The following is a 19,333-nucleotide window of genomic DNA, read 5'->3' as shown; positions in this document are numbered from 1 at the left end:
CACATTGAGATTCAGGATTATCAGAACATTATTTCACCTTTCCTTCATCTCTTTCCCATTTAAGGCTGTTAATTTATTCTCAAAGTTCAAAGAAAGACCCTTTAAAAGTGGGGAAATTCCAAAGGTGACGAAAAGGTATCCATTAGTATTTCCTCCCTGCTGTCTGTCTTGCAGCTTCTTGGAAGTCTCTGGATTCTATTTTAAAAGTAGAAGCTGTCCTTTCAGGAAAACTTTAGCCTCCCTCTACAGGGACTTGTTTATTCCAAGCTGAACTTTTCACAACTTATTGGCCAATACATGTAGCGTTCTATAATTCTCTTCTGTTCAATGAACCTGAATACTTGCTTTCGCTGTCATTTTCTTTCTTACCATGTATGTAGTTATTGTTTTCAAACTACATTAATAACCTTTGAAAAGCAGATTGGCCCATGCCTCCAGAAACAGACTTTGAATGAAAAACTATGCATTTCCACTTTCAGAACTGCTCACATTTCCTATTACTGATACCTCTGTTGCAGCATTAATTTCCTATTGGAGGTATAGCCTTAATCTCCCCTGTAAGAAAAAGTTGAGATGTACATAAAAACACTGTTAATAGCATTTGGAGTTTCTGCCAATATAAAAACAACATAAAAGACGGCATCTTTCATATCATCCCAGACCAGTCAAGTATGCCCTACAGAAATTTTCATGCAAAGGAGCCCTTTTGGATTACTTAACTCTGGATGCTATCCATTTCAGAGATTTGACCTATATTCTGCTACAAGAAAGCACATGCAGTAGTTAAGAAACTAAGATAAGTGCTCTTAGATTGATTTAATTGGTTCATTTTTTTTGCTTCCAGACTCTTAGAATACCATAAGGGTGACAAGGATAAAAAGAAAGCTTTTTCACTAGCCAGGAAGGTCCAAAGCTAACTAACCATTTCATTTTACCTATCATGTTTAAACCTTCAAAAGATCAATTAAAGATGAACAGTTTATTTCTCCATGAATATCCATATCTCCAATTTTATAATTTCTGAAAAACTCCTAAGATTGTGCTGTGGAAATTAAGCAGTACAATCCCTCTACTATCCCAGTCTAGCCAATCACTAATTTTAGATTGAGTCCACATAGAAAGTCCTTCCCAAATTAAAAAAATAATGTGGTTGAAAATTTCATCTTTATCCACTCTAGCAATTTCACATTTTACTCATGCTTTTTATGGACCTTGGGGATCAACCTCCTTTTTCAAAAGTAAAAGTTTTTCTACTGAAAAAATGTTGCCTACTAATTACATTAATGGAACCAAATATCTAAGAATTCTTCCCAGGTCTCATTCTAACCATGTATCTTCCAAATTCTCAAGAACCGTCAATCTGCTGATAGAAAACCTATCTGAACTGATTGTCTTCTGGACTTGGCCAACGCACTACTGTAGTTACAAGTTGTGACTGATCTGTTGGATCACAGAACTTCAAGAAAATAAATTGATTTCTTCCTTACAATTAAAGGGTCCCATGAACACAATAATTATATTAAGGCCACTTCTTATTCATTTATTCATTTAAGAACAGTACCATAGTATATCTCTTTAGATTTGAATTTTCTAATCTGCCAAAAGAATGAAAACATAGTTATCTTATGCCTCAAATAACTAAGTATCTCAGGAAAAAAACATGTCACGATTGGAAGCTTTTAAATTCATCCAAGCATCAAGCAACCAACAGGATTTTATAGTTTTTGTCAAGTTGTCAAAGATTTGTCTTCATGTACACATCAGAAAAGAGCACTGAAGATACCTGTAAGTAGACTTCATGGTATTTGTGAGCCCTATGCATGAGGTAGCACCTATACAAAATATGGTCTGGAAAATTCCCTAGCTGAAGTTTACTTTTTATTTTCTTTGGCTACTTTTTTTTTACCTTGAGTAATAGAACAAACTCTTCAGGCAACTGTCCCTTCAGAAAAGAAGCAGGAAGAAATTGGGCTCAACCTTTGCAAAACCTTGTTCCATTGATGGCACTGTTGCCATCCATTTTACAATATTCTATAATAATGACAATCAAAGTGTCAACGTTGATTTTTTTTCAATCCCAAGACTGATCTCACTAGTACCAACTTTGACGTTGGATTCCATGTTACCTCTGATAGTAGACTGTTGTTCTGAGAAGACAAAATCCAAGATTCTACAGACGGGAGAAAAGTTAGATGACTATAACCCTTCACAAAATGGAAATGCTGCCTCTTCCCCAATTCCCCCACAAATTCACCTTACTGGGATCTATTGCCAGTGGATAGGCAAGAATTATTTGCTTACTTCGTATCCATATTGATACCTGTTTCCTACTTCTGCTGTTTCAAAACTTTGCTGGTATCTGAATACAGGATTGAGGTTCTTGGAATAGATATTTATTGCCATATATCTCCAGAACAATTATTAGCATGGCTATCACTTAAACCTTAGTACTATATCCTGAAATATTCCATTGGCACCTCCTGCCCCTTCAGAAGTCTTGAATGTATACAATTGAATTTACATTATCAGTATACCCTTCTATCACCTCATCAGATTTAATGGTTATAGGTGCTCCCATCAGCCCCACTCCCATTTTACCTATAGCCTTTGTGCAGAGCAAGCATTAGAGCTAGACATCTTAAGTCTGTTAATAGAGAATCCGGTGTTTAGTTGATTCAAAATGACTCTTCCAGTACCTTCAGTTTATATTAATATTACAATACTGTATGATGCAAAGGAACTTTATTTCTTAAATTGTCATCCATTCTTCCAACTTTTAAAAAACTGGAAAAATTCTACAAGGTTCAGGGGAAGAAATGCACTTTTCAAATACACCACCATATGCATCATAATAAAGGCATCCCCTGGCAGTATGAAAAGCCATAAACATGATGATTTTGGTCACAGTTTTTACTTCACAGCAACTTTGGACTTCAGGATTACCAATTTCTATGTTTCTGTGGGCAATTATCTTTTTCTCTTTGGAGAGCTTTTTTAACATATATTGAGACAGAAGGACTGTGAAAGCAACAGAGCAACATTTTGTGGCATAATGTGAACTACACAGCAAAATCTGTGACAAGTACTATTTCTCTAAGGAGGCTTGTGAGATCCTCAGAACTTCAAAGGCAAAATCCCATGTAGAAAACTTTGTCTTCAAAATCAATTGTACTTGAGCTAATTTCAATATATGAAAAAAATATCCATACTTTAGTTCCACAGCATATGTCGAACTTGTATTATACTACCAATGATGGAATCAGAGCTCCTTCTCAAAATGCAATTACAAGTTTTACCCTAAATTCCAAATTGTAGCAAAATATTCTCAAAAGTGTTTCTTGGAGATACAGAGGTATTAACATTTCAACGCAAATGATTTGTAGACATCAGTTCCAAACTCTGCAATGCAGCTTGTAGACAGACTGTTTTTACCAACTAGTTTGGCAGATCGTGTTGAACTAGTGGAATGTATCACATCCTTTCACCACAAGTCTATGTTATTCAGCTTGACATTAATCCTGCTAAAGTGCCTAGGGTACTACCTGTTATTCTCATCCAAAAGTAGCTAACTAAAAGCCAATACCACAGCCTCTATGCAAAAAAGAAAGCTTGTTCTCATTTCACCTCTTCTATATGATCTCAACTTTTTTTAAATTAGCATTAAGAAATTCTGCATACATAACAGTGAGCATACTTCAACTATTTCATTTGGGAAGTTGGTTCGTGACATTGGATTTCAATGTTGCTTACTTTCACACACTATCAAAGATAATAGTAGCTGCTTTCTTCCATTCTCATGATTAGCTTCAGCTTTACCAAAATGCTAACATATCTTGCTTTATATCCAGGATTTTCTGTCAATGCTTAGTTGCAAGGATTTTTCAATAACATTCAATTACAGCTGCATAGCAATGTCTGTAATTCAGTTTTTCAAATAACATCCTGGAAACCTTTTCTTTCTTTACATTTTTAGCTTAGAGAGCGTAAAGAAAGAACTTTTTATTCTGTTAAAAATAGAGAGGAAAAATACCCTGTCTGGGAAACTATCAATAGTCTCAACTTACTTGACATTGACTTAGATAATTGCTTGAACGCCAACATTATCACACATCAAATTGCTACCATAAAATAGCATCCTGAGTTGAAAGTGAAAATAACATTTTTCTCTCATCATGCTAAAAGCCATTTTAAAGGATGGTCCAATTAATAAATATTCTATAGATTTGTCTCATGGAAGTTGATTGAATGCTTACAGAGTGAAAGTATTTACAAAGTTCCCTTTAAGCCCATGGTTGTATGACTGTTTAAGCTGCTGTCTCTTAAAATAAATTTCTTGATAGTTATCAGCTCATAAGTTTTAAAATCAGAGAATTCTAATTTATTTTTACAAAAATTCTACACTTGTTCTAATATTAATTTCTTGGTTGCAATAAAATTTCCTCTAGTTATTCTTTCTGATATGATTACATTCTAAGGCATGTGCATTGCATGACCTAAATTAAATGTATGTACAGGTCTTAGTTTTGCAGAATTTTAGAGTTTCAAAAATTGGAAATTACCTCAGCCTTCCATACTAGATAAACAAGGAACATGTTAATAAATTCATTCTTTTGTACTGACTTCACAATGTATGGTAGAAAGAAAAATGCCAGGGAATGTAACAGCTTACTTGCTCATGAGAATGAATATGTAACCATGACTGTAATTTTCCAAGACAATTCTCTTATGAGAGAGATATTGGTTGTACATGGGCCTCTGCATAGACATTTTCTAACAAGTACAAAATAGATATATGTGCTTCAGAGCTTGGAAAAGTCATGTCCCATTGAGTTGATGATTTGCTAATGTCAAAATTCCTTCCATAAATGCTCTGATATATCCCAAAGTTGAGAATGTTTTCCATGGGGCTTAGAAGAAAACAAGAATTCTGACCATCATTATCTATTATTTGAAGCCTCTGGAGGACATTCAGCTATTTCTAATTCAGAAAAGCATAATTCTATTTACGTTTCTATTTCATCATATATGAGGGTTGGTAGGCAGTACTCACTGGGGATTTCCTTCTGTCTGACCTTTTGGGCCATGAAATATAAGGATTGGAAGAGTGCTGGAGAACATCTAATTCAGGCCACTGCCCAGTACAGGAATCCACTACTATTGCAACATTGGATTGTAATGTAGTAGATTGCCTTTTTTATGAAACTGAAATAAATGTACTTAAAATATATGTGTGTGTATATATGTATATATGTATATATGTATATATATATAAACATTCTTACGTTTTTGTGGGTATTTATATGTATGGTATTCAGCTTTGTTTGGGTATTTTCCCACATCATTATAGTTGTGCTTTTAAAGTTGTAGCAACGTTTTGGCAGAATCTCATCTGCCATCATCAGGCTTCTGTATTGTGTTCGTCTACAGAAGCCTGATGATAGCAGATGAGATTCTGCCGAAATGTTGCTAAAACTTTAAAAGCACAGCTTTTCTAAGACAATCTGGGAGATTTCTCATCCTCTGAAAAGGCAAATTTAATTGTGGACCCTACCTACTAGCTCCAGGAGATACAACATCCTGAGGTAGAAAATATCCTCTATTGGACTCAGAGAATAAGCATTTAAAGTAAACATTCCCATTTATCTTGCAATGAACATGACCTTGCTAAGAAGGATAAATTACAACATAAGCAACAAGACTTTTGGTGAACACAATACCAGGTGCTAATCATTCAGGCACATTTGGAAACTTAAGTACTCCATCACTTGCTTTGAAAATAATCACTTTTTATAATGCATACTGTCTACATCTTCCATTCAAAATGCTTAGTCCTTTCTCGCCATTTCTTCTGTCATTTTTTCCAGAGAAAATTCTTAAGGGGAAAAAGATGGAATAGATCTATGATGCCTTTTGACTGATAACACTAGGAACCTTCTACTATGTTGAAGGACTCCTAATGTTTAAATATGATACAAGGGCAAAGGATAATATAAATATTAATTAAAAGTTTTCATACAATCACCAATACCTAAGGATAGTTTTGTAAATAAAGTTAAGATAGAAAAGAGGAAGAAGCAATATGAGACTTGAGCAAAAGAAGAGGATCAAGCTACATTGCCTTTCTTTGCTTGTGGATTGTGGAACTGGAAGAAATGCCCCAATTTAACTGAAATTAACAGTAACAGACATGAGAACTGCCAAATGAATATATAAAATTGCTTTAAGCCAAGAAATGTTACTTTATTCACTCATATTTAATTGTTTTCCAACTGTAAACTATGAACCCTTTGTCAGGTTCTAAGGGACATGACTGAGGTCAAGATCTTCCATGTGCAAATGTTTATTTTAATATTAAGCTATAGTGTTTCTCTATAGAAATAACGTTTGTTTATGTATTTTTCTTTTATTCTTATTTACTCATTTCTGTGTTTAGAAGTTCTGTGGATGATGCATAGTAAAACCATCAATTTATACAAAATGCAACAATACACATATGAACTAAAAATTCTGTTAAACAGACACTCTAAAAATTAATGAGTAATAAAATTCTTGAAATACTATGGAGACTGAAATACTGTAGAAAGATTACATAACTGAGAAAATAAAACATTGATGGTGCTGAAAAGGTAGCAATATAAGGACTGGGGAAGCATCTTTGTTGTAAACTACTACTACATTGGAAACAAACCCACTTCCATGTAACTACTTGCTACATTTCTGTGTATGAAGATACTCAAAGCAATGCAAGCTATGAACAGAAAGAGAAACTGAAGAAGATTTTCTTTTCTATCCCAGTAACAGTTACTCATCTTAAGAAGATACTGATCAAAAATAGAAAATTCAGTTGCTTTTGAAGACAAAAGCTGCATTTACAGAAAATCTGCTCTTTCAACTGAGCAGTGCTTCAAAGAGGAGGCACATATAGCCATGTTTTCAAAATGCTACATTTATGTTCTGTTATCAAATAATGAGCTCTAAACCCAAATTGTAAAGGTTCAGAAGAGGATATGAACTCAAATCACACAGCAGCTTGTTCTTCCATCAATAAAAGAGTTATGTTCTCAAAGACCAGTCTGAATACAGCATGCAAATAGTTTCTGCAAACTTTGCTTTTGATAGAGCTTGAAGTATTAAAGTAGTTTTCAAATAAAGGTGGACTTACAAGACGAGAAATGCATAAATAGATCAATTAACAAGACTGCCGTCTTGTCTTTGTCATGGGGACTAAAGAAGACCACAGAATAGTCTATATATTCCTGACAAGTAGAGCCATTGGTTTCAATCCATCGGTTTGTTACGTAGTGTAAACTGATTTATTTGGGGAATACTAGGTTAACATGATATGCAAAACTTAAGATAAAGAAGCTTTGGGTCAAGGCTTCAGTATCAAGATACAGAGGATCTTTCTTTCTTGTACTATTTCCGTGGCTGTGCTTCTGTTTCTCAACTATACATCTTTTGAATAAAAAAGATTTCCTAGAACTAACCCTACAGTAATCTCCCTCCCTCCCTCCCTAGAGTTGATTAATCCTTCTAGTTATACTTTTATAATTAGTTATCATTATGCATCCCTAGGTTCACTTATATATGCCACTGGCTGTCCAGAGAGGGAATGATTCTCAAATCCATGACTCTGTGGGGGAAGGAATGAGAGTTTCTGATTGCCTTATCTGACCTAATGGAAGAATTGCTACCTCTACCATCCATCATTCCCCATTTTCTTTTCTGCTATTATTCCTTAGTATACAAACTTACTTCTGTATCAAATAACAATCTTAAAGGCTCAGTCCCCTACAGATCTGGAATCTACATATAACCTGTCATTCTCATATTCAATAGTCCTCACACTCTGTCTAACTCAATGTAATGTTTTTATCTCCCTTAACTTGCTTAAACCATCTTGTTCCAGTGCATGAGAATCTAAGCTACTGTCTTTGGGCTTTCTGTACTACAAAAATAAAAAGTCACGAGAAACTTCAAATTCAGTAAGGAGAAGCTGAAGATTATGAGTGAAATTATGTAAAGTACAAGTACACACAATCTGGTGAAGGGAATTATACTTTAGCGGGTTTTGAGATTACTTGAGCCAGTATAAAAACATATTTGGGATGTTTCTTTGATTAAATAAAAAGGGTAAGAATAAAGTTGGGGGGGAAATTGGAACAGGGAAAAAACAATTCACAACTTAATGCTACGCCAAGGCTTTATCCATGCATTTTTAATGGTAGAATAGGAATGCTTTAATGTGATAACCTTTGAGTGAAAGCTTATCATGCAATCCAGGACAGTACTGCTGGTCCTTAAATTAAAGCACTATTATTCTGTGGAAATATACAGCAGTTGCAGGAGTAACTCTTGTTAATGTATGAAATCCTGGAAACTGCAACTAGTGAGTAATAATAGCTGAATCCTCCTATGTTGTGTAGTTATTTGATTTTGGCTGCACAATAAAATTATAATTTCTACAACTAGTCTAGATGAACTGCCAAAATATCTGAAGTGCCATCCCACAATCCTCAGTGAATTAATTTTCAACATACAATACAAAGGAATGGTCTAAATGATGGGGTTGGGAACATTATTACCTCATCCTATCTAGAAAGTGACTCACCATTCACCTCCACACAAGACATTGCATGTGGCCAGAAGCAAAGGATTATCTCTGACAAATTGGATTGAATTATATGACAGAACTGGAGTTTATACACCAGCTTGTAGCCTGTTGATGAACAGTTGAAAAATACAAAGGAAGTAAGGGAACAGGAAGCATTCTTAACAAATTGCCAAAGAGGGAATGCTGAATGCAGAAGCACAAACCCTGGGTAAGCTTTTTTTCAGTAGGCCTCCAGTGCAGGCTGATCTTCAAGATCTACAGGTTTTCTGGACATGAGGTTCCTCAGGGATCTTCTGCTGAATGTGTCATCATCACTTGTGTGTGTGCCTCCCACTTTCTCTCTTGCTTTCTTCCTTACCTGTTTGATCTTACCTATCATCCTGTGCACCTCTGTTCAGTGACATTTACTTAACAAACTCCCAAACCCGTTACTGTCTAACCCCCATTTCCATTAGTCCGCAGCCTATCTCAGCTAATGCGCTAGCTAATTGAGCCCCACCCTGAGCATCTTGTGTGATCTCCAGCCCATAGCCTTGGCTCAGAGGAATGGCACATGGCCTATGATCTGCCAGTTTCATTTCTTCCTTTTTTTGTGTTAAGGATGCACCCACTTTTTGCACCAAGAGCCCACAGTCTGGATCTCTCCCTATAGATCAATCTATATCAGAGCTATGAATGAGTCTCAATATGTATTCTGTGGATGCCTTTACACTGTGCAGTGCTGTGATGCATGCTGCATGCTTCTTTTGCATGCTTCTAACCTTGCACATTTGACAAAACTTGCTCTTGGTCAATGGTTGAATGCATTCTCCTTGAACCCATCCCTTTACTGCTGCTGTCTGCTATCTTGAAAAGATGGGACTTTGTGTTACTTTTCAATTTTTACTTTAAAATACAGATGCAACTTGAGCTCTGAGGGGAGAACTCTGTGAGAGTTAGAAGATGGGATTCATTTGATAACGGTAGTAAAGCATCATGTGAATTCAAGTGAGGATCCTGAACAGAAAATCCTGAATTTTGTAAACAATTGTGGGGAAAGTCTGCGAGCAGAGCTATGAGTATTGAAACCTATAGTCTATAGAGCAGCAGAATCTAAGGGTTAAAACGGAAGCCTAAAAACAATTTTAACTCTGCTAAAAATCCTAGCTACATTAATGTGGAAATAGATTCCAAGTATTGTGATGCAATGAACTTTTCAGCCGCATGCTTCATAGTTAATTGGACATTTATGTAATTATTATGTAGAATTACTTATAACCAAATTTCCACATGGCTGGTGGAAAATCCATAGCATCTGTGCATAGAAAATGTTGGGTGAAAGAAAAATGAAGTAGAACAGTTGCAAGTAGTTCATTAGTATGGATAATCTGAATAATAGAGACAACACAGATAAAGTCTCTGAGCTCAGAGTTCTCCCCCAGGCTCTTATATTCCTCTATGCATGACAAACTGGAAAGTGAAGGAGATCCTAGATTCACACATTTCTGCTTGAATTTCTCCAGAGATTACTACGAATGGATTTACCTGTGGCAGACGACAACACAGTCCATTTCAATTCTACTCTTATGGCATTGATCAGGACTGCCCTTGACATCAAGATTGCCAAAGGCAAGTGCCATTTCCATAGATCCAGTTATTTTGCTGGCAGATAAAGGTATTTTGAGAAATGAGACTAAATAAAGCACACTTTCAGATACTAATAATGAGGTAATGTTGAATACAAACTCTGCTTGTGGCAATACCTTATACAAATAAGGAGAATTGATGCAGAATAAGTACTCTGCAGTGTTGACAGTTTCAAGAGGGCAAGAGAGCATTGGGTTTTTTAAAAAAAAAATCACATGTGCATTATTAATTCATTGATTAATTAATAATTCCTAATTTGCAGTTATGATGAAACATTTTGTTGTAATAATCTGCTTCCGTTTTTTCTTCTTTTGACACAGTGCATTTTTACACCTCAATAAATTTCTCCCTTTATTTAGAAAATTAAAAACATAATACTAGAATCCATCTCTCTTGACTTTCCAGATGATTATAGAAATATTTTCAGATCATAGACAATCAGAAATGCTATTTTTCACCTCTAATTTGAAGCGATTGTTAAATGATTAAACATTTTTAAATAATACTTTTATCAAATTTGAATATAAACTGTAATAGCATTTTAAAAAGCAAAATTAGTGCCGACAATGATAAAAAGTAAATGTTTAACATTTCAATGGGAAGAGGTAGAGTTGGGATGTCTAGCCATTTGTTTTTTCCTCTCATTCCTGGTTTGAATCTTCTAGGGGGGGCTGACAAGCAGCAGATGGATGCTGAATTGAGAAAAGAGATGATGGCAATCTGGCCCAACCTATCCCAGAAAACTCTAGATCTTCTGGTCACCCCTCACAAATGTAAGAACTTTTTAATCATTACTTTCAGTCTAAGCCTTATCTATGCCAATCTTGCCTATTTCTACCTTTCTGTCGTTTTCTCAGTATGCAAATACTACCTTATAATCCTACCATAATAAATAAGTACATATGAGAAAATTTTGAGCAAGAAAAAAAAACTTTTCAGAAAGCTAACGAAAGAAATATTTTAAAAACAAATTTGTAATTCAGTACTTTACCTTAGTTATTATAATCCTTCTAGAGACAATATAGGTATAGTTTCATATCTTCAGCTTTATCCTAACTCTTTATAAACCATTTAAGCGTTAAAAATAATATGTTAAAAGCCATTTTTAACTACCAGTATCCACTTTTGGATTCCTTTTCTTGAATTTCATTGTAACTTATTTCAGCTTTGTGGTTATAATTGATAACGACACAAATTTCCTTTTTTCCAAAATCCAAAAGCTAGCTAAGATGTCCCTAACCTCTTTTAATCTAGAGTATTGTTCTAAGGCACTGTTTTCTCCTCTAATTTTGAGCCAGAGATGTGCAATCATAGAATTGGCGCGGGGGGAGGGGTAATTTTCTAATTCTGGATGTCATAGATCACTATCTTCTGATTGAAATATTCACTAGGTATTTCAATAGCTCACACTATTTGCCTGTGTATTTATGGAGAAATCCTATATCCTAAATCATCAGCTTAGAGTATGACATACCTTTTCCTCTTCCCTTAGGATGATGAACAATATTGAAGTTAAAACCGTCTTAAATCTCCTCACTTAGGCTACACTTCACACCTGATTAGACTGTAATATGAGAGGAATAGAAAACTATTCTAAAATGCAGGAGTTTTCTGGGGTGCTTAGCCACTGAATTGCTTCTTGCTGATTTAGGCAGAAACCTTCTCTCTAAGAAAAGCAGGACTTTGTATGTTGTTGCAAAGCATAAAATTGTTGTAACAAATCAGAATATCTTCTTCTTCTTCTTCTTCTTCTTCTTCTTCTTCTTCTTCTTCTTCTTCTTCTTCTTCTTCTTCTTCTTCTTCTTCTTCTTCTTCTTCTTCTTCTTCTTCTTCTTCTTCTTCTTCTTCTTCTTCTTCTTCTTCCTCCTCCTCCTCCTCCTCCTCCTCCTCCTCCTTGTCCTTTCCCTCCCACCTTCCTCCTCATGACTGCCTAAACAAATCCCTGCAATTTACTGTTTCATAAAATATTCCCATTAGATTTAGTATTCAAAGCTACATTGTACTGTACCTCATTATGTGATGGCTTATATTCAAAGTCTGAATAACTGAACTTTCCTTTCCCTTCTAAATAGCCATTGGGGCAGCTGGTGTGGTATATAGAACTAGCTGAAAGAAAATCAAATATTTGAGTCTAAAGACTGGAGAGTTGCCAATTTATAGCAGTAAGGAAGCACTAAGCTGGAGGGTGATGTTTGATTTATGTTTTGTTTTGTTTTTCTTATTTTGCAGCTACTGACTTGACAGTGGGGAAAATCTATGCAGCCATGATGATCATGGAATATTACCGCCAGAGTAAGGCTAAGAAGCTGCAGGCCATGAGGGAGGAGCAGGTATGTGAAAACTGTAAATGTAAAAAAACATGCCATCCTTCCCAAATCTGAAAATGTTGGTGAATGATTTGTTTATGCTTTCTATTTACAGCAAATCATGTGTACTTTAAAATAATCTTAAGATTTTTTTGAAAACGTGATGTTTTTGTTCAGTGATTATTCCTAATTAATTCTTGTTACACATGTTAGGTTACAATTCAACCCATTAAATGCAATTAATTGAGCATTTCTTGGACAGGTTCACAATGGACCAAATTACATTTCACAAAGTGCTACAGCCTGTTTAGAAAATTCCGTCACTTGTGTGTATGCATGCATGTGTGTGCAACTCCATATAATTTTATATTCACCTTTAACTAAATGTTTTTAGAGAGCCAAGAAACTCCAACAACAGAGAAGCACAAACAAAAAATTAAAAGTTCTTCTTTCTTGCTCCAGTATAATAATTGTGATTTCCTTTATGCAATCTGTGAGCAAGATCTGCGTAGAACTATTATTTTCATATTCTCAAGTTTACAAAGTTGGAAATCAAACAGTAAATCATTTGTTCTAACAGTTTTTCAAGTGATCAGAAATTTACTAAAGGAAAAAAGGTAATCAGATGATGTCTACATTAGAAAATATCTCCATTTTTTTTTTAATATTTGTATCATTCTGTCCCGTTTAGAATCGGACACCACTTATGTTCCAGCGTATGGAACCACCTTCTCCATCCCAAGAAGGTGGCCAAGGACAAAATGCTCTTCCTTCCTCTCAACTGGACCAAGGAGGTGGAATGTGAGTCCTAGTTTATATAGGACAGTTCCATCTATACAGAAACGACTTTTTCAAATGAGACATGTATTGAACCATTGCTATTACTAGTACATCAGAAATTCAGTGAATGGTTAATTCTGTCACTGGAAACAGGATCATCATCAATAAATCTGTACCCTACTTTGAGGATGAAAGACTCCAACAATGACATCTACAAAAAGGACTTGACAGATGTCAATATGAAATTCTGTAGAGACATTGCTAATCACTGTAGGCCAGAGACTGGAAGCTCTTTTGTAATTGAGAGCTACATTTTCGTTTTGTAATATTACTTAGCCTTCAAAAGCCGCATAGGGCATGGCAACTGACAAATTGTTATCACCACAATCACATTACTATTAATATCAAGAAGCTCAGAGATGCACTTTTGCAGTCAATAAAGCTAATCAGTTTCCATTCCAAGTCCGTCTTGCTATGTCCCAGTCTTCCAGCCATTTTTGTGAAGATGATATGGTATGGTACAATGTACTGAAGAACACAATGATCACTCTTCATCTTCTAGACTAGCAGTTTATACAGAGCCAATTAGATTGTTGGAATATCAATACAGATCTGGAAAAGTAAGGGCAACTTAAAGGTGTTTGTATTTTATTTACACATGAGTTATAAATTGCTTGGGGAATGGACAGATAAACGGGTTGTGATTGTGCACACAGATTCATAATGGTATAGTTGGAATATGATTTTTTTCTATCTATTTCCAGGAATATACAGGAAGGAGGAATGAAGGAAAGTGAGTCATGGGTCACGCAAAGGGCACAGGAGATGTTCCAGAAAACAGGAACCTGGAGCCCAGAGCGGGGGCGCTTAGAGGAAATACCCAATAGCCGGACCAATTCCCAGGTGGTTTGTATGCCAGCAAGGTGTTTGAACTGGCAGTTATCTGTCTCTACTTTTTCTTTTTCTTATCCTGCCTGTCACGCATCTATAAAGCCAGCTTTATAGCAGAATTTTTCAGAAAAGTTTTGTTTACAGTGAGAAATTCTATATTCCATCAGCTCATAGGACCCAAAGATAGAAATTGATTAAGCCAATATGGATTAAATATTTATTTGAGTAACACATAACGACATTTTATTGTATCAGCATTCTAACTACTTTATGAAACTTTGATAGTGCAATACAATAAGTATACATCAAGTTGCAAACTGTATTTGTGATGAAAGCAGACTGTTCTTTTTTCCCTTGCACTTATTTAATATTATGTGAATTCGTCTCATTTGTATTTTTAATAGAGCTTCAAACCAAAACAAACCTTTACAAGTATAATATTCAAACTGTGTGCATTTCACAAATTTTATTCTGAGCAATTACATGTGCATGTATATGTAAATTTCACTGATGTTCAGTATCTCCTGCCTGGGATAATAAGGCAGTCCTATCCTCCAGTCTTAATCCATTAACAATTTCCAGACATTTGTATTAATGTGTCTTGTTCAGCATATGGTAAAAGCTCTACAATAATGTGTAGTGATTAATTGGCTCAAAAGGAACGTATTAGCAGCTAAAGGTACATTTGAAAATAGTGGTGGCTATTAACATCTATTCACCTCTTATGCAAAAGTCATCTCACAGCCAACATTCTGCATTAATGTATCAGCCCACATGCAGGTATTCCTCAACTTAGCCTTATTATAGTCTTAAGTCATGATGGTTGTCAGTCACTACATGACCACACCTGATTTTAAGCCCTTTTTTTCAGTTGTTGTAAAGCAAACACCATGGTCATAAAGTGAACACTATGTTGCTATATAAATACCTTGTCTGCACTGGGCTCTGGCAAAAAAGTCATAAATTGCAATTGTGTGATTGCAGCATGCTTCAAACTGCCACGTAGGCCAAATACCCCAAATGCAATCATATGACTTCAGTCAGCACTTCGAATTCATAAGTAGCCCTTGGGAAATCTGTCATAACTTCAAACAGTCACTAACTGACCTGTAGTAGATCAAGGACTAGCTGTATATATTACTGATTACTTATGTCTGGGAGAGGATTGAGTTAGTAATACTAAGAGATTATTGACACATCCTCAAAATAGCTACACAATTATTCTAGTGTACACTTTCTGTGAAGAATCTGGAAGTGGCCTTAGGCTGTGAACTTATGGATTTAGGAGGATGCTTCTAAATTAGGCTTTTATTCTACAATTGCTCTACTTGTCAGACATATCCTGGCTAACATGAAAAGCACTGCAGGAATGTATTACCTTGGATATGTAAGACCAGGTTGGGGACAGATATATTTAACCACTTTCAGTGCTGGGAAGTTAATTAAATGCATATTATAATTAAAACCAAGAACTTTCAAGGATTGAAATAATAGGAAGTAATAACTCTCAAATTGAGCCCACAATGTCAACTAATCAATATAAATTCTATCCTAATTAGATGATTGAAATTAATAGATAAACCCAACTGTATTGTTTAAAATTAGGCAAATTAAAATAATAATCCTCATAACAAAGATAGAATATTAACAAGGAGAACTTGAGTATTTATTTCCATGAAAAAAACATTATCAATTTATTTTAAATATTTCAATGGAACTAACACAGGCATTGATCTGTAAGTAGCAATCTTAATTCAAAATTTATGTGTTGCCTTGTAGTGAAATGGGTGGCAAATACATTTAATTAACAAATAAAGAAATATTGATTCTTTTTCACAAATCCAACAGCATTTTCCTCCATTTCTTTATATTGTAATTTACCTCCTTAATAAATTTTGAACAGTTCTTATCTATTAAACTGGATATTTTCCTAGGGAAAGCAGTAGCTATTAGACAATTATATACAAACTCAATTCTCTCTACAACTTTTTGGACTTTTCTACTCACTGGCATCATATTTAATTTACTACATTTTTTTGTACTCCTAACTTCTACAAATTTACATAAAGATAGTAAACATTGAAAAAAAAAACCCAAAATATAATCTCCATAAAATAACATATTTTACTGATATTCAGCTAAGTTAATTTCCTTAATTTCATCAGACTGTCTTACTGGGCATACCAAAGTTTATAGCACAAATTAAAAATTAATGGAGTTGAGGAACGTTCCTAATGAGGGGTCCTTGGTGCTCTCTGAGCTAGGTTATTTTTTTATAGGTGTTTCATTACCTAAACTAGGTAACATCATCGGTTCTAGTCCTAAAAACAACCGAGTTCAGAGGGACGCTTCATTTCAACCCTCAGCTACAAATATTCTCCTTTATTAGAACACCTCTAATGAATTCCCTGGTGCATTTTAACCACTAATAAAATAACCACATCGCCCATTAATATGAGTGGATAGATTAAGGTAGTTAATTATAATAAAAGAAATAAAGTATATAGGAAATGTAACCTTAGACATAAGTTTGATTGGACCCATATGAAAAGCTTTTTCATATCCAAAGAAGCTAACAGTATATGTAGATGAATCTTACCTGCATACAAAGCTATTATATCAAATAGAAGCCATATATGTGTGTAACTTGATGTACTTTCGTATAACCAGATTATGCAGGATGAGGTAATAACTACTGAAATCTCACAAATGTAGCTGCAAAATCTTAGCAACAACTTTTGACATAGATATTAAATAAAGGATGTCAGTAGGACCCATAACAGACTTCACAATTTCAGTGATGTAAGCTTCATATACTAACACTGGCAGCAGGTTTTGGGGGTCAGCGGGAGACCTAAAATACCCCCAGATGTAGATATCTGTAGATATAGGATATGTTTCTTAATTCTTGTATACCAGTCTGTGATTATTCCATCTAGTCTAAGGGATTTTACAGATGTCATCATATTAATAGAATATAGAGAGAGTACATATTGCTTATATATGTTCCTTTGCTGAAGCACTTTGGGGATAATTTTTCTTATAGCAATAAGGTGCGGCTGTATTCTGGGGGCTCCAAGAATATCTCAGTGTTTTGGTTTGGTCTTTGAAGTTCCTTGGGACATAGAGGTGCATGTACTGGAAACAAATGTTCATTCCTTCTGACCGTGGATAGAGGAATTTCGGAGAGCTAGAGAATAATGAAATCTGTGCTAGAAAAAGCACTTAAAATGTTTATCACAACTAAGTAATTTTTAAAATTTGCAGTATCTCTCCGTCTTTACAGTTTATGATGTCTGTTTCTCCCAATTTCCCAGCTGTTGAAAAGAATAGTATTTCTTCTATTTGTTTCTTATGACTTCTGATCCTAACATCCTGTCTAATTAAGTCTGTAGAGATGCGGGAGATGGCAAAAGATGTCTACTCAGATAGTGATCAGTATTTACCCATGGAGGGTCACGGAAGAGCTGCCTCCATGCCACGATTGCCTGCTGAAAACCAGGTGAGGGTTTTCTTTTTTAAATTTGTGCCCCATTTGAGCTTGAGAGCTATGATAACTTCTTCATTTAAGCATCCTCTTGTTTCTAAGATTGTCATTATCTTTGAAAAGTATTCATTCACTTAAGAAGACAGCGATGCTAGGGCCTCTACTGATGCAAAATGAAAGAATGTCTCCCAGCCTTCCTGTCCTGTTCTTCAGATAGGGACTGCACAGGGTCTTTCCAGGAATTAGCATCATGCTGTGAACACTTTGCTCTTGCATCACAAATGAAATGAAAACACATTTCCAGCTACGGGCCAAACAAATGTTTCCCAAAAGACAATCAAGATCATTTGTTACTTATATACAGAAAGAGTAGGGTTACTTTTCAGTGTGATATTTCATTTAAATTACTCTTGAAAAGGAGATGGTGTCATAACATAAATGAAAATTTTAAAATATATTTCTTTAGATTTTTTTTATAATAATACATTTATCCATTTAGAAAGGGGTACGTGAAATACACTGCCCATTGCACTTCACAGCATCTATTATCCTTTAGGACTCTCCCATCCCACTTAGTCATGGGCACCATACTGACAAGGTTGAGGGGCAGGTATAGGTTGGTATTTTCCATCTGTGGCTGAAGTATTGGACTCTACCCTCTCATTTTGATCTCATTAAATTCATGGAAGATGCTCATTTCTCCTAAGCTAGGAGATTTGTGTGGCTGCTGCATAAATGTAAACTCTTCTAAAAAATATTATTACAAATGTGCATTACATGCATCAGAAGTTAATTCTATCCTGATGTATTTATTCACAGATGATGGAAAAACTAATATAACTCCTATTAATATCGTAAAGTCACCATTCTTTGCTACTACTGCCTGAAACTCTATAGTATTCCTCTCCCAATATACCAAGATTTCACCATAAGCAGGGAAGTTCTTGGATTCTTTTACAGCCTTCGATTCTTAAGCTGGTGATCAATGTAAAAGGACCAAGCAACCCAGAAGATCCAGTAGAGACAGAAATTCTCTGTCTTGGCAAACAGAAGGGCATGATGAGAGGTATAGATCTGCAGACACTTTGCCCTGCCTATACTCCGAACTATTGCTACCTGTTCAACTATCACTAGGATGCATTAACAGTCTGCAACCATTGAGAAATTGGTACACATTGCTTTCGATTTGCATCAATAACGAGTGCCCAATAATTGGTAACATTTACTCCAAACCACATATGTAAGTTCTCTAGTAACAAAGCTCATATTGTAGCCAAGAATTAAAACAGTAAATGATGGGAGCGAGCTGTGTTTCTTAAGAAATATTTTTTTAAAAATTACTAACTTAACAAAATAAATTAACAAATCCTATTTCAAGAGATATGAGTGTGATCCAAGATTTAAAAAATGCCAAATTTCTGTCTTAAGAAAAATAAAGGGGTTTGTTTGTTTGTTTATTTGACTTATCTCCTGCCTTCCATTCAGGAGCCAAGATAGCATTCACAGTACTCCTTTCTCCAATACTTTCACAAGCACCCTTGTGGGCTGTCTTCTTTTACTTTTCTGTAATGTCCAATGGAGCAATACCTGGGGACTGCAAATTGCATTTCCCTGGGCTTATACATCTGC

General features: G+C 35.1%; 1 protein-coding gene across 1 annotated transcript in view; it reads left to right on the top strand.

Moving 5' to 3' along the window:
* Positions 1-19,333, top strand: part of CACNA1A (calcium voltage-gated channel subunit alpha1 A) — a 345,788-nt gene that overhangs the window by 300,155 nt on the left and 26,300 nt on the right. The window contains exons 40-45 of the mRNA XM_087924614.1: positions 10,117-10,222; positions 10,906-11,013; positions 12,470-12,570; positions 13,238-13,347; positions 14,091-14,229; positions 17,606-17,719. Coding sequence (XP_087780740.1) covers positions 10,117-10,222; positions 10,906-11,013; positions 12,470-12,570; positions 13,238-13,347; positions 14,091-14,229; positions 17,606-17,719 — 678 coding nt within the window. The remainder of the gene's footprint in view (positions 1-10,116; positions 10,223-10,905; positions 11,014-12,469; positions 12,571-13,237; positions 13,348-14,090; positions 14,230-17,605; positions 17,720-19,333) is intronic.

This window comes from Pseudonaja textilis, chromosome 2 (genome assembly GCF_049901715.1).
Source record: "Pseudonaja textilis isolate UNSWEBS1 chromosome 2, rPseTex1.2, whole genome shotgun sequence".
In the NCBI taxonomy this organism is placed as follows: Eukaryota; Metazoa; Chordata; class Lepidosauria; order Squamata; family Elapidae; genus Pseudonaja; species Pseudonaja textilis.
The sequence above is the reverse complement of the archived record's forward strand: the minus strand, read 5'-3'. Positions and strand labels throughout refer to the sequence as shown.